At 52.7% G+C, this 21,671-nt stretch overlaps 2 protein-coding genes and 1 long non-coding RNA gene across 3 annotated transcripts in view; all 3 read left to right on the forward strand.

Annotated features, from left to right (window-relative positions):
• The window catches only part of LOC307073848 (BCL-6 corepressor-like), a gene marked incomplete at its 5' end in the record, with an annotated part of 14,673 nt that extends 465 nt beyond the window's left edge, over window positions 1-14,208 (forward strand). Inside the window, 14 exon segments of the mRNA XM_079733807.1 lie at window positions 16-61; window positions 1,252-1,274; window positions 1,276-1,314; window positions 1,316-1,366; window positions 1,368-1,397; window positions 1,399-1,521; window positions 1,523-1,554; window positions 1,556-1,589; window positions 2,736-3,023; window positions 10,323-10,489; window positions 11,371-11,516; window positions 13,244-13,321; window positions 13,562-13,718; window positions 13,831-14,208. Of these exon segments, the coding sequence (XP_079589933.1) occupies window positions 16-61; window positions 1,252-1,274; window positions 1,276-1,314; window positions 1,316-1,366; window positions 1,368-1,397; window positions 1,399-1,521; window positions 1,523-1,554; window positions 1,556-1,589; window positions 2,736-3,023; window positions 10,323-10,489; window positions 11,371-11,516; window positions 13,244-13,321; window positions 13,562-13,718; window positions 13,831-14,164 (1,548 nt within the window). The 3' untranslated portion in view covers window positions 14,165-14,208.
• Window positions 14,209-16,236: 2,028 nt separating this feature from the next.
• On the forward strand, window positions 16,237-20,519 carry atp6ap2 (ATPase H+ transporting accessory protein 2; the record flags this gene model as incomplete). The annotated part of the gene is made up of 9 exons (XM_079732270.1): window positions 16,237-16,351; window positions 17,159-17,289; window positions 17,421-17,549; window positions 17,698-17,793; window positions 17,895-18,032; window positions 18,319-18,372; window positions 18,553-18,702; window positions 19,243-19,362; window positions 19,527-20,519. 9 exons carry the CDS (start codon window positions 16,237-16,239, stop codon window positions 19,719-19,721), a joined length of 1,128 nt encoding a protein of 375 aa, XP_079588396.1. The 3' UTR covers window positions 19,722-20,519.
• A 174-nt stretch (window positions 20,520-20,693) lies between these two features.
• On the forward strand, window positions 20,694-21,513 carry LOC307073549. The gene is made up of 3 exons (XR_013811737.1): window positions 20,694-20,814; window positions 20,898-20,987; window positions 21,157-21,513. It is a non-coding gene; the product is annotated as an uncharacterized lncRNA (long non-coding RNA).
• Window positions 21,514-21,671: the final 158 nt, after the last annotated feature.

A 21,671-nucleotide genomic window follows, 5' to 3' on the forward strand; every position in this document is an offset into this window, starting at 1 on the left:
GGGCGGCGGGCACAGAGAGCGGAGATCCACAGGAAGTGGGGCTGCGAGAGGTCGTCTAACGGTAAGGGAGAGAGAGAGAGAGGAAGTTTCCCCTCACCCGACCGCCTCCTTAAGAGGCTTTAGGAAAGAAGAGACCTTTTTGAAGACCCCCTCTTTGTGATGCTAAGCTTTTTGTTTTTTGTTTTTTGTTTTTTGTCTCTGCGGTTCTCAGAGAGATGCGGATGAAAGCTAGTGCAAACAGAGGCTAGGCGTGGCTGAGGGGGAGATGCATTTGGGCGGGTGTACTCTGACTAATGTGGGATCAATGCTGCTTTCCCTAAAGTCAAAGACGATCGAGAGTCGGAGTGAAAGATGCAGTCAGACGGAGAGAGAAAGGCGCGCTGATTAGAACCAGGGCTTTCCCTTCGTCATGTGCGCACAGTGAGGTAGAGGGAGAGACGCTCAAACGACAGGAAGGAAATTAAGAGCAGGAGAGAGAGATTAAAGGACGTGCGTAAAGTGGGGAGGTTTTGTTTTTTATGATTCCGCGGAAACCACATGACTCGATTGTCAGTCGGGCCTGCTTTCCTTTTCATGCCTCTCTCTTTATTTATTAATTTATTTTATAAATACCATCGCCTTGGCACAAGCGTTATGGATGCACGCGGCTGTTTATGTTTTTGTCTCAGCAAGCGGAAGCATGGATGTACGGTAATGCAGGTCACGTTGACGGATCATTAGGGTTTCCCGCTTTAACTTGGTCTAAGAGAAGCACAGAGAACCAACGGCTTGACACGTTCATTTCCTCAACGCCATTTTGACATTGCGGGCTCAAGGGCAATTTGGCATTTCCAGTGCAAACGTGTAACGTTAGAGGCTGAAGCCAGACGAGCCGCGCTTGTTAAAGGATATTACTCATAGGAGTGTCCTTGCTGCTCTCGGTGAGCGTGTGTGTGTGTGTGTGTGTGTGTGGAGAGGGGGATGATGCAGGTGCGAGTCTGTCTCAGCGCGTCTGTGTTCGTGTGAATCCTTTTTCTATTTTTTTTCTCCCTCCACCTTTTCTTTTTTTTTTCTTCTTTTCCTGTCGTATTTTTCCCTGCCTCTCTCCTGTGCGAGCAGGCCCGCTGTGCCGACAGTTCGCTGTGCTCATTAATAAACCAACAGGGGCTGGGAGACGGCCTTGCAACACCGCTCTCTCACACCCTCGGTGACTCACCCCCTCTTCCCTCTCTCTCCCCACCCCCTCCCCCCCCCTCCCCCCCACCACCGCAGGAGTCCCCATCGCCCCCGCCCTCCCCCCCTCCCGGCCAGCCCAAGGACCGAGAGCCCCCGCTGGGCGCCCGTCGCCGGGGACCGGCCGTGCGGGCCCCGGGACGTCAGGAGGGCGCCCCCCCTCGCCCGCCTCCTCGGACCACCTGGGGGGCCGGGGAGCCCGTCGCCATCAAGCCCCGCCGCCACAGCGACGCGGACAAGCCCAAGGGCAAGCGCCCCTGCAAGACCAAGCACACCAGCCAGAAGGAGCGGCGCTGGGGGGAGGCCACGCCCCACCGGCCCACGCTGCGCCAGCGACCCGGGGCCCCGCGGCGGACGACGACGACGGCCTCAACAAGGTGGGGGCTGGGGGGCGGGGTCCTGGGGGTTGTTCTCGGCAGGCTGGCGGCGGTCCGGCGGTTGAGTGGCTCCGGCGTTCCTTTCAACATTCCTGCTGCCGCCTCTGATTATGCAGCGGGGGGGGGGGGGGAGGAAGGAAGTATGTTTACAATGTTTAGAGGGCTGCGGGAGCTTTGACCTCGACCTGCCCTCAGTGGCTCCCTGTGGACTGTGTGTGTGTGTGTTTGTGCGTCCCTCCGTCTCTATCCCCAATGGTCGAACCCTGTGTCGCTTTGTTTGTCGTCAAGTGCCGTCGTCCATTGCTGCCTGCTTGTTTGTTGGATTGTCTATGTTCCTTTTTTTTTAGCATAACAAGGCCGCCCAGAAGCAATTACACATTTTATGGCGGTGATCACACACACACACACACACACACACACACACACACACACACACACACACACACACACACACACACACACACACTTTGATTCACAGTGTGGAATGTGGCAGCCGCGGTCGAGCGTCTGAAGCGCCGGAGTTCAAAAGAAGAAGAGAGGGGGGGAAAAAAAAGACAGCACAGGGAAAAAATTGAGTGGGGCAAAAAAAAGAAGGGAAGCTTGTTGTTTTACGCCCGCGCTGCTCTCCTCGCTCGCTCCTTCTCAGGCTGACAGCTGCTCCCATGTGGAATACCTCTGAGAGGGCACGCACGCACGCACGCACGCACACACGCACACGCTCTCCGCGAGTTCCCTTGGTCATGGTTTAGTGTTTAAAGAGAAGTGACATGCCAACCTGCAGTGTTTAGGCTGGGGAACAATTTGTGTATATGGTGTGTGTGTGTGCGTGTGTGGCCTCGCGCCTGCCGCTCTGTGTTGCTGCGTGACTTTCATCGCCGTGTCGTCGCACGCATGTTTTTTAAGGAATTTTCTGGTGTGCGTTTCTGGTGTACGCGCCGCCGTGTGTGTGTTTGCTAGTGTGAGTCAGGGGCCGGGTTGTTTGTTTAAAGTGCCTGCATGCGTGCGTGTGTGTGTGTGCGAGCCAGAGGGGGGGGGCGTGCACACGAGCGTTTATGGTGCGGAGTGTGTGTCATCCTGGTGTTTTACACTACGTCCTTTTCCCCTCTCTTCTCCCCCCCCCCCCCCCCCTCTCTCCGCCCTCCTCAGTCGAGCGAGCAGCGCAGCGCCGCCAGGAAGAGCGCCGCCTCTCCCGATCATTACCCCGGCTCTCCGGTCAAGCCCTGCTCCCCCGGCTGCCCGGCCCTGCCGCCTCCCCCGCAGCCCCAGGCCAACGCCAGGGGGGCCGCCCCCGCCGAGGGAGCGGGGCCGCCGCGCAGGCCCTCGCCCGCCGAGCCCCCCGCCGCGCGGCCCGTTCCGCCGGAGGCGCGGCGTCTGATCGTGAACAAGAATGCCGGCGAGACCCTGCTGCAGCGAGCGGCGCGGCTCGGCTACGAGGTGAGGACTCGGCGCTCCGCGCGCTGTTGTTTTCACAGCGCTGCTGCTGTTGTTTTCTCTCTCTCTGTCTCGCTCTCTGTCTCTGTCTTTGTCTCTCTCTCTGTCTCTCTCTCTCCTCTATCTGTCTCTCTCTCTCTCTCTCTCTGTCTCTCTCTGTCTCTCTCTCTCTGTCTCTGTCTCTTTTTACCTCTCCAGTCTCTGTCCTGTCTTTCTCCCTCCCATGTCTGTCTCTCTCTTTCGTCCCTCACTCCTACTGCTTCTTGCACCTGACTCCTTTCTCAAAATCCTTTGTTCCTGCCACGGGGATCTGGCAAGCGTTGCCTCTGTTATTTATTTCATTGCATTTTTTTTTAACTGCTCCCTCCGATCCAGGCTCACTCCCATCTGTCCTTTTCTTCTCTCTTTCTTGCTCTCCCTCTTCTCCTTTTCACTTTTGCGCTGGCGGTCTCTCTTCACCCTCTCTCCCTTGGCCTCTCTCTCTCTCTCTCCCCCCCTGGTTTCCGTTCCCTCCCTTCCCCCCTCTTTCCTCTCAGCGCTCTCCTCTCTTCCTCTCTTTGTGACTCAGATTGTCGCTAGCCACACACACACACACACACACACACACACACACACACACACACACACACACACACACACACACACACACACACACACACACACACACACACACACACACACACACACACATATTCACCTCCCTCCCTCTGCTGTGCTCCGCTGTTTCGCATCTCATTAATTTTCTGTGAGGCGGTGTGTGACAAACGCACACACAGAAAGACGTACACGTGCGTGTGTGCGCGCACACGGGCAGGCAGCGCGAGTGATGGGTGGGATCGTTATACGGAGACGGATGCTTTGGTGCCTCTCCAGCATTGGGAGGTTTCTTTCTCGCTCTCTTCCCTTTCTCTCTCTCCTTCTTTGTTTGGAGCCACTGTTCGTTCGTTTGTTCACTCGCTCCCATCATCATATAGTCTTGACACACACACACAGGCCTTGCTATATTTCCTTAATTTCTTCCGTCTCGCTATCACAACTGCCGGTGCTTTGAATGCTTTTAATCAGCCTGAATAACCCGGCCCCCCGGTGTCCCCTCGCCCGCTGCGCGCGTCTTCGGAGGTTGGACACTCGTTCATGGTTCCACCGCCACGCTCCATGTTTTTGACGGACACTACTCACTGATGCATCGTTTCGGCAGGTTTCTACGGCTTCTCCCGCTCCTGGTGGACACTGGCTCTCCGTGCTTTGTGGTGTGTGTGTGTGTGTGTGTGTGTGTGTGTGTGTGTGTGTGTGTGTGTGTCATTGGAAACGTGATCACCCACGCTGGGGTCTGCTTCTAACGACCAGATAGGTGTGTCGTTGTTGCTCATTACGGAGTGCACTACGGCCGTGGGTTTGTAGCGCTGTGTGATAATGCGGTGTGTGTGTGTGCGTGTGTGAGAGGGAGAGTGTGTGTGTGCGCGAATGAGAGGTAAGCAATGGGAGTATAATGGTGTTCTAATGGCCCTCTAATGTGCCGTGGTGACTGTGGTTAGCCGTGGCAGCGCTGCTTCTTTTTTTTTTCTCCTCACACGTCGCACACGCAACGACGCACACACACATGCAAGCAGTGATGCACGCACACACGTACACAGACAGACGCACGCACAGGAAATCAGGCATTCTTGCTTGCCGGCACACACAGAAGCAGGCAGACACACACACACGCGCGCGCATGCACTCACACACAGGCACACACAGGCGTTTGTGCTTGTACACGCACACAAAGACGCACACGCAGGGGTGCAGCGCAGCACCGGAGTTCAGTCAGCCGTGCTGGAGAGAAGCCGACTCGTCTCTCTGATTTATGCGTCTCTTCCCAACGCTTTTTTCCCCCTCTCTCTCCCATTTTTTCCCTCCCGCATTTTTCCCTTCCTTTTCTCCATGTGCGGGGGTGGGGGGTTGGAGCAGGGGGGGGTGGGGGTTGTTTGCGCAGCGGTCAGCGCCTTGTTTGTGTAGTCTCAGGTTTTCTCCTCCCCCTTCACTCACTCGCTCTCATTCTCCCTCTCTCTAGAAGTCTTGCTTCAGCTCTCTCTCTCTCTCCCTTTTCTCCCTTCTCTCTCTCTCTCTCGCTCGCTCGCTCGCTCTCTCTCTCTCTCGCACTCCCCCCCCACCCCCTCATTCTCTCTCAGGAAGCGTGTCTCTCACTGCCTGTGTGTGATAAGCCTGGGGCAGACCCCTGGGGCACACACATGCACACGCACACACAGGCGCACTAACACACACACTCCTCTCGCTCTCTCGCTGCCTCTCTGTCTCTCGGCCTCTCTGTCTCTCTCTACAGAAACAGACACAAGTCACCACGCATACACATGCAGCACACGCTAACACAACAGTGACACGCATACAATGACACACTGACTCATGGACACGCAAAGCTTTATGTGCTCGTAGACACACAGTCTCACACACTGCTGTCTTAGCGCCGCAAGCTTCGCGCTTATCACACATAGGCAGGGAGATATGTGGGACTCGGACACACATACACACAAACATACACACATACACGTACATGTACACATGGCCAGACACACACACACACACACACACACACACACACACACACACACACACACACACACACACACACACACACACACACACACACACACACACACACACACACACACACACACACACAGTGTTCGAGACGCTGTCATAGTGACCCAGTAAGTGCACGCACAGGCATGCTTACACCCTCGTTCTCCATCTGCTATGCTGCCTCCTCCACACCCACTCCTGTCGCCGCCTACGTTCCCACACCTGCGCGCACACACACACACACACACACACACACACACACACACACACACACACAGAAGCATGTTTCTTAGACCACATGCACAGCTCTTTTGCCGTTTCCGCGGCGCTCGATACTCTGCATATTTCATGTTGGTTTTAGATTTGTGGGCTGTGCCCCCCCCCCCCCCACATGTAATCGCGTCGCTCTCTCTCATATATATATTTATATAAATTCTGTTCTTGCTCGTCTGCTTGATGCATTTGAAATGGTAATGAGCATGGATTCTGTGGATGTCTTCATCCCCTCCATTTTCCTCTTTCTTTGTAATCTCTGCTATAGTGTCTCGCCCCCCTACCCCTCACCCAACTACCCCTCACCCACCTACCCCTCACCCACCTACCCCTCACCCACCTACCCCTCACCCAACTACCCCTCACCCACCTACCCCTCACACCCCTACCCCTCACCCACCTACCCCTCACACCCCTACCCCTCACACCCCTACCCCTCGCCCGCCTACCCCTCACCCAACTACCCCTCACCCACCTACCCCTCACCCACCTACCCCTCACCCAACTACCCCTCACCCACCTACCCCTCACACCCCTACCCCTCACCCAACTACCCCTCGCCCGCCTACCCCTCGCGCACCTACCCCTCACCCACCTACCCCTCACCCACCTACCCCTCACCCAACTACCCCTCACCCAACTACCCCTCACCCACCTACCCCTCACACCCCTACCCCTCACCCAACTACCCCTCACCCAACTACCCCTCGCCCACCTACCCCTCACACCCCTACCCCTCACCCAACTACCCCTCACCCAACTACCCCTCGCGCACCTACCCCTCACCCAACTACCCCTCACCCACCTACCCCTCACCCCCTTACCCCTCGCCCCCCTTCCCCTCACCCACCTGCCCCTCAACCCCTACCCCATGCCCATCCTACCCCATGCCCATCCTACCCCATGCCCATCCTACCCGGCCCTCTGAGAGCTCCAACCCAGACATGCTCTGTTTTATTAACCAATTCATGCACTCACTGACATGACTCGCATCTATTTTCTACCCTTGCAAAAAAATCACACAAGAAGGGACTAAAAGGTGCGGGGGAAGGGGTGGGGAGGGGGGGGGGAGAGACGGCTCAATGGCGCGGAGCCAACCCTCGGCAGTTCTGGTCCCTGAATCGCACCACGGTGAATTGATTCAGCTCACCACCGAGGCACAGAGCTGATGGGTGCAGTTATGCTAAGTGGATTATCGATCAGGACCCAAAGCATTGATTCAATGTATTATACATATCGTTTAACTGACGACGCCCCGCCCCTCCTCCACCACCACCCCTCCTCCACCCCTCCACCCCTCCACCACCCCTCCACCCCTCCACCACCCCTCCTCCACCCCTCCACCACCCCTCCACCACCCCCACCCCTTCACCACCCCTCCTCCACCCCTCCACCACCCCTCCTCCACCCCTCCTCCACCCCCAGCCCTTCACCACCCCTCCTCCACCCCCAGCCCTCCTCCACCCCTCCTCCACCCCTCCTCCACCCCCAGCCCTCCTCCACCCCTCCTCCACCCCCAGCCCTCCTCCACCCCTCCTCCCCCTCCACCACCCCCACCCCTCCACCACCCCCAGCCCTCCTCCACCCCCACCCCTCCTCCCCCCCAAACCTCCGCCCACTCCCAGCCCTCCACCACCCCCACCCCTCCACCACCCCCAGCCCTCCTCCACCCCCACCCCTCCTCCCCCCCAAACCTCCGCCCACTCCCACCCCTCCACCACCCCTCCTCCTCCCCAAACCTCCACCCACCCCCACCCTTCAACACCCCCAGCCCCCATGCGAGCCGCTCCGCCGTCCTCCCGTTGGTATGCGAGCCGGTGTCCAGATTAATTAACTCTCCGGTCGCGCTCCAAGGCTGTGCTGCGTCTCTTTTTTAATTTGCCCTTGTCCGACTCGTCAGGCTATGAGAAATGTCTGTCCGGGAACGCCTTGTGCTTCTGACTCACACACACACACACACACACACACACACACACACACACACACACACACACACACACACACACACACACACACACATACACACACACACACACACACACACACACACACACACAAAACCCATCCTACCCCCACACACACGCGCACGGAGACGCCAACGAGCCGCCCCGCCACGGCTTGCCATTATGCTTGTAATTCGCAGGCAGGGGAAAGCCCCGTACCCATACATGTGATATGCGTCGTCGCACGCACGCACCCGCCCCGCTCTCCAGCCGTGCGGGGAATAGGACGAGAGCAGGAATGCAAGGGGTTAAATGTCTGAGTGATGCATTGATTGCAGTCGAGCGCAAGGGAAGCATTCTAGAGAGGGAGATTAGAGGACGCAGGGCGTGAGTCCGACGGGCGGGGGGTTGTCTCATTTTACTGCGGAGGAGTGAGTGCGTGCGTGCGTGCGTGTTTGTGCATGTGCGCGCGCGTGTGTTTATGCGTGTCTGGCGGGAAGCCGGGGCTCTCGTGCTAAGCTCCCAGCTCTCTCCCACCGATATTAAACACGGCTCCAGAGGTTTAGCGCTAGCCCTCCTCCACAGCCACACACATTCATAGGCCGATAAAAACCTCCACGGTATGGCGCCACACACACACTGACGCACGCGCACGCCTCCCTCTGCCGCGAGGCTGCCTTTATGGCCATGACGACGGTCTCTCAGACCCACACGTGTGCGTGCGAGGGCACACAAAAATGCCACAAAAACAGCCGTACACACAGAGCGGAATCCCCCGGGGGGGGCGGGGTGGGCGCCGGGGCACGGCGCCCCTGGATCGCTCTCCAGCAGGCACACACACGGAGCGCTGGCAACGAGCTCACAAACCAGTTAGAGCACCTCCCTGCTGCCTCCTCCTTCTTCCCCGTCTCTCTCGTTCCCTCTCTCCCTCGCTGCTTTTCCATTCCTTCCTGTTATTTCCTCCACCATCAGACACGCGCTTCATTGTCTCGCTCTGCTCCGCGGCTCGCACTCCCTCTCAATTTCCCCTCCTTGCGCGCTGGCTCTCCCTCCTGCCCGCTCTCTCTCTCACACTCTCTCGTTATCGCGTCTCTCTCTCTCTCTCTCTCTCTCTCTCTCTCTCTCTCTCTCTCTCTCTCTCTCTCTCTCTCTCTCTCTCTCTCTCTCTCTCTCTCTCTCTCGCACTCCGTGTGTCTCGCTTGCTCTCTCTCTCTGTGTCTCTAGCTCTCTCGCTTGTACTCCGTGTGTCTCGCTCGGTCTCTAGCTCTCTCTTGCGCTCGCACTCTCTCTCTTGCGCTCTGTCTCAAGCTCTCTCGCTCGCACTCCGTGTGCCCCTCTCTCTCTCTCTCTCTGTCTCTAGCTCTCTCTCGCTCTCTCCCGTGTTGTTATCGCCTGTGCGCGAGAAGGGCGCCAGCTAATTTGGTCGTCTGTCATCTGCTTGGGTGTTGCCCTTCACTTATTTTCTGTCTCTCCTCGTCACTCACTGTGGTTTTCTGGTGGTCTGCTGTCTGTATACTTCCTTCCTTCCTTCCCTCCTACCCTCCTTCCCTCCTTTCTTCCTTCCCTTACTTGGAAGACGGAGAAATGGTATGGCGTTAAACAATCTTCTCGTAGACAGCTGTTTGGAATTAGCATAGAGATGGAAAGTTTGGAGTCATTCCCCACGTACAGATGAGCAACCGCCCCCCCGCCTCCCACCCGCCTCCCACCCCACCATTTGCCAAGGACTGTTTGCTGGACATTCTGGAGTGTGTGTGTCAATTGTGGAATAAAGTGTGTGTGTGTTTATGTGTTTGTTGGTTCAACCGCACCCAGCTGTGTCTCATTTACCTTGGGTCACTTTTCATGCACAGCGCTTTATTTTCTCTCACGCATACAATCTCCGCGCACCACACGACAGCAAACCGCGCCACGCCACACACACTGGAAAGACCAGGCGCCAAACACTGGCTCTTCTCTACCCCGTGTGTCCTCCGCTCCGCTGGAACTCTGGTGGTCGCTGCCCTCATGATAATGCCTGACCTCACCGACGGTCTCTACCAGACCGCTCTGTTTCCCCCCCCACACACACGCACACACCAAAAAGACACTTTCAAGCACCCACGCAAGAGGCCAGGGCAGCCAGACACATGAGCAGAATCTGGCAGACTAAATACAGTTGAGTCATACTTGCAGTCACCCCGCTATGTTTTGATGCCAGATGCCGTGTGTGTGTGTGTGTGTGTGTGTGTGTGTGTGTGTGTGTGTGTGTGTGTGTGTTTGTGCGTCTGTGCGTCTGTGTGTGTCCGGGTTTTGTCCGCTCCCCGGGGACTCTCGGTCTACTATTCTGTCTCTCGTGAACTGTGAAGGCGAGACCCATTTGTGTATGTGTCCCGCCGTCTTGAGATGTCGTGTTGTGGTCTTTCTTGAGGCCTGTGGAAACGCAGGCGACTCACTGCTCCTTCTGCCTCCTCTCTCTCTCCCTCTCTCTCTCTCTCCCTCCCTCCCGCCCTCGCTCTCCCTCTAGGAGGTTGTGTTGTACTGTCTGGAGAACCGCGTGTGTGAGGTGAATCACCGCGACTACGCGGGCTACTGCGCGCTGCACGAGGCCTGCGCCCGCGGCTGGCGCACCATCGTCCAGCATCTGCTGGAGCACGGGGCGGACATCAACTGCAGCGCCCAGGACGGTACCAGGTACGCCCCCACTCACTCACACAGCGAGACACGCACATACACACACCGAGGTAGACACAGACACACACACAAACCGAGGTAGAGACACACACACACACACACACCGAGGTAGACACACACACCGAGGTAATTGCGCACAAACACAGAGGTAGATACGCACACACACACACCGAGGTAGATGCGCGCACACACACACACACACCGAGGTAGACCGGCACGCACACAAGGTAGACACGCACGCACGCACGCACACAAACAGACGGACGTGCACACACACAAACGGAGACAGGCACACACACACACACCGAGGTAGACCCGCCCACATACACACTCAACGAGGCAGACGTGCTCACACACAAACACAGACAGACGTGTGCACACACACCGAGACAGACGTGCACACGCACAAACGGAGATAGACGCACACCAACAGACAGGCAGGCACCGTGCACACACACTAATCCCATCTCCCGAGCGGGGAAAGTGAATGCTTTTTAATTGTATTTAACGTTGACGTGGAACGATGGCGTTTCCGTCCCGGGAACACGAGCCGGGCCCCCTGCGTAGCAGCCACCGGCTCCGTCATCAATCACGCCACTAACAAAATATCTCCCACCGGTTTCACGTTGCGCCTGCCAGGAATGCCCCCCCCCCCAACCCCCGGTCGAGCGGTAGCTCGGGAGAACCTGGATCATTGACTGCTCTGTTGTTTTAATAGGTTTTATTCTCGGCATTGATGGCGGTCTTCGCCTTGGCCCCACGTCGGGGAACACAGGGATCGGTCGGAACGATCCTTAGCGTCTCGATCGCTTCCCTCTTTCTGCTGCTAACGTGTGTGTGTGTGTGTGTGTGTGTGTGTGTGTGTGTGTGTGTGTTTGCAGACCGATCCACGACGCTGTGGAGAACGACCACCTGGACGTGGTGCGGGTGCTGCTGTCTTACGGGGCCGACCCCACCCTGGCCACCTACTCCGGCCGCGGGCTGCTGAAGATGACCCACAGCGACAACATGGAGCGCTTCCTCATCGGTACGAGACACACACACACACACACACACACACACACACACACACACACACACACACACACACACACACACACACACACACACACACACACACACACACACACACACACACACAGTGCCCCTCTCCCTGCCTCTGGTCCATGGTGATTGGCTGGGCTCCTGCTGCTGCTGCTGTGACCTCTCTGCAACCTGTTGCTGCTAAATGCTCCCCCTCCCCCTCCCCCGCCAACGCTCTACTGCTCTGCCTTCCAAATTTCACAAGACGTGTCTGTATGCCCCCACCCCTGGCCGACCACCTGTTAGACGAGGAGCCGGGGCTTGCGCGCTGCCTCTGAGCTCCTCTATCTGGTTACTTAGCAACGGCAACTGTGTTTGCTTAGTGTACTTGCGGAAGTGGGTTCCGTGCAGCAGACTCTCGTGTGTGTGTGTGTGTGTGTGTGTGTTTGCCTGCTCTGAGCTGTGGCTGCGTGCAGGCTTTTGTCTGTGGACAGTTTTGTGTTTTCACAAGGCAACCGCTGCCAAGTTGTTTTGTTGTGTGTGTGTGCGCGTGTGTGCGTGTGTGTGTGTGTGTTGGTGGTAAGGGGGTTACAGGCGCATTTTTCTGTGTGTTTGTGAGCGAAACACACACACGGTGGGAGGAAGTGAAATCGGAGCACCCACTCCCCGCTGCGTCCACGCCCCTCCCCCCTCCGCACCTTTCAACGGTTTCAGACCCCGTCACCCGCAGCCCTCGCTGCTGGGGGGCCGACGCCACATAGCAGGATATGCAGACCAGGGGTATTCTGGGGGGGGGGGGGTTTAAACCCGGAGACGGATTTATAGAGGAAGACGGATGGGCAGACGGTGGAGGGGAATTTTGAAAGGGCTAGGACGGCTTGATCGATGAACTGCTACCCTGCTCGTCGGATTGACAGAACGAGGGAGCGGGGGTGGGAGGTGGGGGGGAGAGAGAGAGAGAGTGATTGAGAGAGGGGGAGTGAGAGAGTGATTGCTGCCCTCCCTCCACCTGGTCCCACTCATCTGGAGGCCGCTAATCCCTCCAAACACACGCCAGACGCCCCACGCCTCGACGCTGGCGCTGAGCCCAGCCCTCTCCCTCCCTCCCTCCCTCCCTCCCTCTCCTTCTTCTCTCCCGCTCCCTCTCCCTCTGCGTATGTTTTTGTGCGCTTGTGAGAGTGTGTGTGCATGTGCGTGCGCGAGCAGTGTGCATGTGCGAGCAGAAGCACACACTGACTAATGCGCCTGCCTCTCACCATGTGTGCTTAGCCAGCTCCCTCCGCCTGTTTGTTTCCAGGCTGTGTGTGTGTGTGTGTGTGTGTGTGTGTGTGTGTGTGTGTGTGTGTGTGTGTGTGTGTGTGTGTGTGTGTGTGTGTGTGTGTGTGTTTGGACGGGGGAGAAGAGGGGGGGGGGGTTTCTGGCAGGCGTCCACAGCCTGGCTCTAAACTGAGCCAGCTCTAACCCAGCGGAGACAGTCCTCCCCCATGGTACAGCCGCTGGCAGCCCCCGGCCCCCCGCACACCCTCCCACCCCCTCCGACCCACACCAAACATTTGCTGTGTTTGTTCCACCGCCCCCTCCCTCCCTCCCCCTCCCCTCTAGACACGGCTCCCTCTCTGCCTGCTGACAATACCGCTCACCGCCCCCTCCCCTGGGTGTCACTGTGATCTTGACACATTCTCTTGGCTCCCGTCTTCACTAAAAGCCCTGGTCCTTCTCCCCTCTCTGCAGATTATTTTGCTGATCTCCAGGGCCGGCCGGATGACGACCCGGGAATTTATTGGGAGTTCTACGGCAGCGCTGTGTGTGGTGAGCTACGGATTTGATTTATTTTTTGTGTGTCCAACAAAAATAAATGGGACCGCCAGGCGCAAGCGGTATTTTACAGCGTCTCTGGCGACAGGCTTGACTATTGGCTCGTCTGGCACGGTAAAAAGAACAAAACAATAGCAGCTGAGGACATGACTGTGTAGCTTTTTTACGGCGGAGGTCTGGTGTGGTGCGATGGCTAAAGAACACGCGGTGCCTTGTTGTCCTCCCCCCGTACAGAGGCCGGCGAGGAGGGCGGGGCCTTCGACATCCTGGCGGACCCTCCCGGTCCGGACGAGGAAGACGAGGAGGAGGACAAGCGGGAGCTGTTTGAGTTTGAGTTCTCCGACCGGCCCCTGCTGCCCTGCTACAACATCCAGGTGTCCCTCTCCCAAGGGTGAGTGCCTCGCCCTGTGACCCTTGTCCAAAAGCCCCTCCGCGCTGATGTCCCATAAAGCGTGTCGCAGGGCTGCGTGTACTGACCCCCCCCTCCTCTCTCCCTGCCCCAGGCCCAGGAACTGGCTGCTGCTGTCGGACGTGCTGCGGCGGCTCCGCATGTCGGCGCGGGGCTTCCGGCAGGCCTTCCCCCACATGGAGGTGGTGACGGTAGCGGAGGCGGAGTTCTACCGGCAGGCGTCGCTCTCCCAGCTGTTCAGCTGCCCCGACGAGCTGGACGCCTTCCAGCCCGACAGCAAGGAGCTGCTGGACCTGGTGGAGGGCGGCGCGGAGCTGGCCGCCCTGCTGGGCTCCACCCTGGAGTGCCTGGACGACCGCTGGGAGCTGCCGTCGGTGGACCGCTTCAAGGAGAAGATCAAGACCATCGGCAGGCTGGGCTCCTCGTGACCCCCCACCCCGTAGGGAGACTGTTTGCCGAGGGAGCCAATCGTGGGCGGCGGTGGCGGCGGCGGCGGTGGTGGTGGTGGTGGTGGTGGTGGTGGAGAGGGGGAGGGATGATTTCATAGCCTTACACGTCGTTGCCGTGGCGCTGCAGGCCCCTGCTCTGGGGTCAGGGCTGGGGCACTGTACTGAAGGACAGACAGAGACAGACACAGACGGACGGCTGGCTGATGAAGCCGCTGAAAGATTTCCCCCCAGCAAGCGAGCATTGAGGAAATGCAGACTTATGAAACTTAATAACGGTCTTATTTTTATAAGTGGATTAATATATGTATAAAAAAATATATATCTAAAAGAGTTTTTTCTGTTTGTTTCTCATCACTCCTGATAAAGATTTTATGGAAGATGTCTGAAGCTAAATTAACAGACAGTGTGAGAACACAGCACGTTGTGCTTTATGTTGCTGTTCAGCATAGATTACCGAGGCAGTTCTGTTGAATGTGGCATTTGTGTATAGGAAGCACATGATGTCTTTTCCCCCTCCTTAGCGCTGTAGCGCTTGCTTGAGCCTCAGGGGCTATCGTTTTGTTTTTTTTAACCGATGTTAAAATTTTGCCCTTAATTTAGTCTCTAATTTAACATGGAAACTACAAAATGTGTTGTATAATAAAGTTTTAAGATGTTGATATTCACTCTTCGGCACAGAGCTTGTATATAACAGGGAGGCTATTGCAGTAAAGTAATTTTTGGTGTGTCATTTTTGTTTTAACTTTGTAATTAAAATATCTCATTTGTATTTATATTTTACAAAAAAAGTTGCTTTAAAATAAATATACAACTGCAAGATGAAATGGGAATGCTGCTTATGATGTTCGGCCATTTATTCAAAGAAAATTAACATACATTTTTATCAACCAACCGAACCATCTTTTCGTCCTTGAGCGCAACCGTGCAGACACCTATCCTATGTTGCCATCTAACGGAATACCGAGGTTATTGTAGGTGCTCAATTAACTGCCGCAGACCTAACGGCCAACTCCCATTTGCTGCTGTTGTACGGTCTAGGGGAGAATATGTATGGTTTGCAGCGCCCTCCAGCGGATTTAACTCTCATGCCTCTACAAATGATGTCATCGAGAGTTTATTATTTATTTTTTACAACCGCATAATTTTATTCCTCGGTCACCCAAAGCGATACAAGACGCTAGGGACTCAGATCTGAAGTACCATGCGGCCATTCGGACAGTTTTCCACTTTCAGCAATATGTTATATGAATTAAGTTTAGTTAAGTTTAAATTTGATAAAGTCCATGTATTGCGAAGATCTACATCAACGACTTTGTTTGGTTGGAGGTGAATAGTGGAAGTGTCAAGGCCGTTAGAATTTATAAAGCATATTTATGAGTAGGTTTATAGCCATGGTGGTATTCCTCTGTACCTTCTACATTAATTATAGACGTAATTGCTGTTGCATGCCGGCATTAGGTTAACTTAAAATAATGAATTTGTGTCTAATTGGAAAAATTATATTCAAACCGTTTGTAGTCAGTGTGAAGGTTCAGAAGATGGATTAGTTAAACTGAGTTAGGCTGACGCAGTGATGACCAGCAGAAAGCTTTTCATCGCCCTATGAGCCTCTCAAAAGATGGTCTGTCTCCCTCTTGCGCTCCCACACACACACATGCACACACGCACACAGGCACACACACACACACACACACACACACACACACACACAGAATGACAGCACAGGTTACCCTACATAGTCTTCCATTATAGTAGATAGTAACATATTTACACATATTTTAAATCATTTGTGTTGGTTTTGTGGTTGGTCTAAAATGCTGCAATTTTAAACTTACAGGATAGATTCGCATCGGAGACTACAGAAGAGTTCCACTAGCCAGACATATTGAAGGCACTTAAACGGATGTAATATTTAGTTTTCATGCAGTATTGTAAATTTATATTGTCATTTTTATGCTGTCCTTGTATATATCGAGCGGTATTTATATTCAGAAGAATTAACAAATTCGGCGCTTTGCAAGAGCATACTCCCATGACGCCTTGCGGCGCAGATGACGTCAGGTCAGCTGATTATCGTCGGAAGAGGAAAGATGTCGCTCGGAAGGTTTCCAAGGATGAAGGCTGTATCTGCCGCTGTGTTGGTCTCTCTCTTCGTTATAATTGCTGGTAAATATATTAATCAAGATGCGTATGCGTTACATGTCATTACGTTGTATTTTCCATCCTGTATGTGGTGTGTGTGTGTAGTGGGGGTCTATTGCGATTGACTAGCATATGTGTGAATGGCAGTGGACTGGCGCTGGCTTGCTTTAGCCAATAAATACAAATACATTGTCCGATTAAGACTCTTAATGCTTAATCCAAAATGATTTGTTTGCTTAGTCGTGTGTGATTATGTTCTAATACTGATACTGATCGGCCGGTTTTACCATCTGCTAACCTGCTTGATACGGTCCGACGATGATCATGGAGAATGAATTGGATTCAACGGCGGCTCATATCAATTCGTATCGTTAATGCTGAATATACAGTTAAACTCAGTGGTTGTAACGTTAATATTGTATTTTATCCAGCGAGGCATATATGTAACCATCGGTACGATAGATTAGTACTGTGTGTGTCATGTGACACACTGGTTCCTCTTTACGGGGATCACGGGACCGTAGTCGTGAGCGTCTCTCAATGGCTCATCAGAACGTCTTATTCATGGTCTTATGATAACTCAGTTGTGATCATAAGAAATAGTGACCCTTTAAATGTTATTTAGAGATATATTGTATAATTTGGAGACCGATGTCTGGCCACAGGGCTTGAATAGCCTGTGGTTCTCTCCTTCAGCCAATGATATATATTGGCCTAAGATTCTGTTTTCTTTAGTAGTTAGCAGAAACTGGATGAAGCTGAGAGTGTTGCTACACCTAAACCGAATGCAAGTGAAAATATCAGTTTTTCACATTCACCTTTCCTTTCCAGGCGTCAACGGGGATAGCCTAACCATCCTGCAGGCTCCGGATTATGTGTCCTTCCAGAAAGGAGACTGGCCAATCTCTGGCGAGAAGATCCCAGACCTGGTGGCCCTAACCATGGGTTTCTCTGTCAAGGAGGTACGACTTTACTTTCCCATATTCAGAACAGAGAATTTATTTGACAAGATAATTCAAGGAGATAATTGTACGTGGAAATTGACCCCTGGAAATGAAATGGCTTCAACTGATTTGTTTGTTCCTTGTAACAGGATCTGTCTTGGCCAGGCCTGAAGGCTGGTCCGTTGTTCCAGAGACCCAGGGCTAACGTGCTGGTGGTGGTGAGGGGGGCCGACAGCCTGGCCCTGCCTCAGAGCGTGGCCTCCTATCCATTGGAGAACGTGAGTCACGCATTGATGTTGAATCTGAACTGTAGCACTGTATACACGTGCAACACTGCTGCTCTTCCCCAACACACACACACATTACGTTGCGAAGTCGGAACGCTGTGGATCTTCTGCCTTAATGGCTGTCGTCGAACCCCCACAGCCGGTGCCCTTTACTCTGGATAGCGTCGCCGAGACTGTCCACTCTCTGTTCGCCGAGGACACCCCGGTGGTTCTGCAGCTGGCACCCAGCGAGGAGGTGAGATCTACCGAGCGACACCAACTATACACTGACGCCGAAGGTTTGAATTTGTCGGCTAACGTCTGCAATGTTATTCCCGCCCCCCCTCCCCGCTCCAGAGGCTGTACATGCTCGGCAAGGCGAACGCCGTGTTCGAGGAGCTGCCAGTCACCCTGCAGCAGATCCGTGCGCGCTTGTCCCAGGACGGCTCCGTGCTCGCCTCCCTGCCACTCAACTCCCTCAGCCGCAACGCAGAGGTTCATTATTTATGCCTTTGGCCCCCCAGGCGACAGACTAACTGACTTATTTGCTTGACAACGTAACCCCTCGTTTATATATTCCAGGCCCTTGACGCCGATCGTAGTATCCATGTGAAATTAAGTTGTAACAGTTGGTGAGCACACCCGGGTACATTATAGGTCTGCTGTAAGGTGTAATTGGTTCCCTGCAGTTTTCTTTACCTTTAGACAAAGTTGGCAAAGCGGCTCATAATGGCGATTGGCCATTTCCATGACAACTATACATGGTTAATTTTTTGTACAGGCTGATCTGCTCTTCCTGTCCGAGGTCCAAGTGCTGCATGACATCACTGCTCTGGTAAGGTGTGTGTGGGTGTGGGTGTGTGTGTGTGTGATATTCGCTACCACACAGAGCGAGCCAAAAAAACAGCCCCACTACATTTGCGCTCTATTAAAAACCATGTCATGCTATTTAGAGGAAATGATACAAAACATAGAGATTGTGCTATGGGTTTAATACCTGCGTCTCTGTCTGCAGCTGCAGAGGCACCGGCACCTGGCCAAGGACCATTCCCCCGACCTATACTCACTGGAGCTGTCCGGCCTGGAGGAACTGATCCGCCGCTACGGCGCCGACTCCCAGCAGTATCGGGACGCCACTGCCATCCTGGCCTCCGTCCTTATCAAGGTGGGTCTGCTTAGTGCTGGGCAGTGGGTCAATAGCATGCTTGGTCGTCTTTGAATGATATTGTATTGTCAGGAAATTTCATGTCAAGACTTATCGTGATTCCCAGTTTTATAGTGTAAAGGAATTTTGAAGATATGCCCTTGGAATATGATATTTGAAGCAATAATGACGAAGAAAAACTAGTTTTAGTTTGATACATTACTGCAAAAATCCATATCCAACTTTTACGTTTTGACCCTCTTAGACTGTCTCGAATGGTGTTTTGAAATCAGAAGCATATTGTGATATTTTGTAAAGTTCCCCACCATTATCGCAATAATAAATATATCAATATTACCCAGCTCTAAGCCAGCTGTAGAACCCTTCTACACTCGGATAGGCTGTTGTGGCTTTTTATGGACTGGAGAGTAGGAGTGAATGAGTTGGCATAGGTCTGGGAATGCTGCCTACGGGGTCGGCATCGCACCAGCGGTGCCCAGAATGGGAATCGGTTTATTCCCATTCTTATACATTGGAATTCTAATTAGTTTTCTTTTGCAGTTTGCAGAGGACGTCTACGGTCTCTATGGTAACAGCGCTGTGGTGGAGGTTGTCACTGTGAAAAGTTTTGAGGCTCCCTTGACCAGGAAGTCTCGCTCCATTTTGGAGTCCAAGCAGATTGTAAGTTTAATTATTTTTTTATTCATTTTATTTGTTCTGTCATGTTCACTTAAATATGAATGTACTTGTACCTATATATTTTTGGGACGGAAGTATCCAATGGTTCTTTCACATTATTCTCGGTTCTCCTGAAACTTTTTCTGTATTTATTTGTGATTGTTTAGGGTAACCCAGACAGCCCGTTCAACCTGGCCTACAAATATAACCTCAACTACGCCGTGGTGTTCAACATCGTGCTGTGGCTGATGATCGCCCTGGCGCTGGCTGTCATCGCCACCTCCTATGTCATGTGGAACATGGACCCCGGCTACGACAGTATCATCTACCGCATGACCAATCAGAAGATCCGGATGGACTGAGTCCAGAAATATCCCCACCCCAGCCGTCCATTTAGATCCCTCTTGTGAAAATCTGTTGTTTGTGTTTAGTGTTTTCATTTCTTTTGTGTGAACTGTACAGGGTTGATTATTGAGGATGGGGTGGGAGCCACTCATACTGGTTACTTGCTATTATGGTTTATTAACTAATACAAAGCAGAGCTAGAAACATCTCTCTTAATTATTGGAAGGACAGAGCAGAGGAACTGGCATTGACTGTTGGACAATGCCGGGATCTCATCCAAAGGGACGGCCCCTTGATTAATTGGCCTTGATTTAACATTCATTAGATCTAAGATTCCAAGGTTTATGGGTTGAAGAATTGATCTGTATTCCCACAACTGCTGCATGAAGCTACTGCCTCGGTTGTAGACATTCAGTGAGCCGTTGTCTTTTGTAGTTTCATCATTCAGTCCAGCAGCTTACATCATTCCTAACACAATTCACTAGTCATGTTTACCTTTTCCTGGTGTCTGCTGTTATTGGGTTAAAAAACCCTGATTACTATTGTAGTATTCTGAAAGTATGATTTGGATTGTACGAATGTGTTTGGTTTTTTGTGCTTGTTATGCTGTACGAAGCTATTTTAAGTTAAATTAAATCTTGTGTATATATTGAAATGTATAACTGTAAGACACTGGTGTGTTGTTAATGTGAGAGGAATTATAGATATATAACAATACATGTTGAATTTCCCCAAAAAGTCAACATTATTGAACTCGGTGTAAATTGGACAAGCAAAAATGTGTAAATGGCGAAAGTAATAAATTATTACAAACATACCAATAGCCACCATTGCTTATATTTGTTGTCTGGTCTGGTGTGAATAAAAATAAATCTAACATGGTTATAACGTGTAGTTAGAATGTTGCGCAACATCCTTGAATAGCCAATCAGAAGGGCGATTATCGTTAAACTCCTCCCCCTGGATTTGATAATAGCTTGTGCGCGTGATGCGTTTGGAGGGGAATGTGCTGTAGTTACAAAACCCAAAGGTACGGCTACAGACGTATACGTTACCACAGTAATAGTGTCGACAATAACAAATCAACGATGGTTTGACTTATAATCAAAGGTAGGTTTATGGCATCGTTCGATAGATTAGATAATTTTGCAGTTCATGAAATGCAGTTATTCGATATGTATCTCCTTTCACAGCCAGCATCTACGCGGTCAGGAAGATCCGGGAATCCATTGCTACGGGAGAGCAATCGGAGAAACCCATCTTTACACCATGTAGTGCTAAAGGTAGAGAGCTGGATCATATGACTTCTTGCTGGCAAGCGAGCATAATTAAACCCAACCTATAAAAGACTAGTTGTATATATGATTGTCATTTTTTAAATTGATTTTATTTAGTCACACTGTACTTACATTACCTTTCTCAACTTAAATTGTATTTGGTTTCTCTCCCTAGCTGAAGGAGGGGATGGACATGGGTCCAACTCACAGGCATCACTAACAGCCTCTGAGCTCGATGGCCCTGAAGAACCGGACACCAGGATATCTTCAGGGAACGTAGTGCAAAAGCTTGGCTCCTGACATTAAACATCTGACTAAATAACATTTAAAACGTATACATTGTAATTTCTAAAACACAAGATGCAGTCGATAAGTATCAATAATGTGAGCCATGACCAGTTAGTACGAGTTGTCTACTGTCTTGCCTGCACCAGTGTTTGATGGCCTCCTCGTCAACCCCTCCCACGAGGGGCTGGGCAAGCCGGATGTTTTTGCTGCAGATTTATTTAATCAACACAGGTGACCTAAAATACAAAAAATAAAAATGAAAACAGAAAATATTGTGTGGTATATTTTTGGTTGTGTAATTAATTTTTAAAAAGCTTTTTAACCCGTAACACAGCTATTGACAAACAAACAACAACAAAACAAACATTCACATTCAAGCTAGAAGATGTTTGAAATGACAGC

Source organism: Pollachius pollachius (assembly GCF_949987615.1).
Source record: "Pollachius pollachius genome assembly, chromosome: 3".
Taxonomy (NCBI): Eukaryota; Metazoa; Chordata; class Actinopteri; order Gadiformes; family Gadidae; genus Pollachius; species Pollachius pollachius.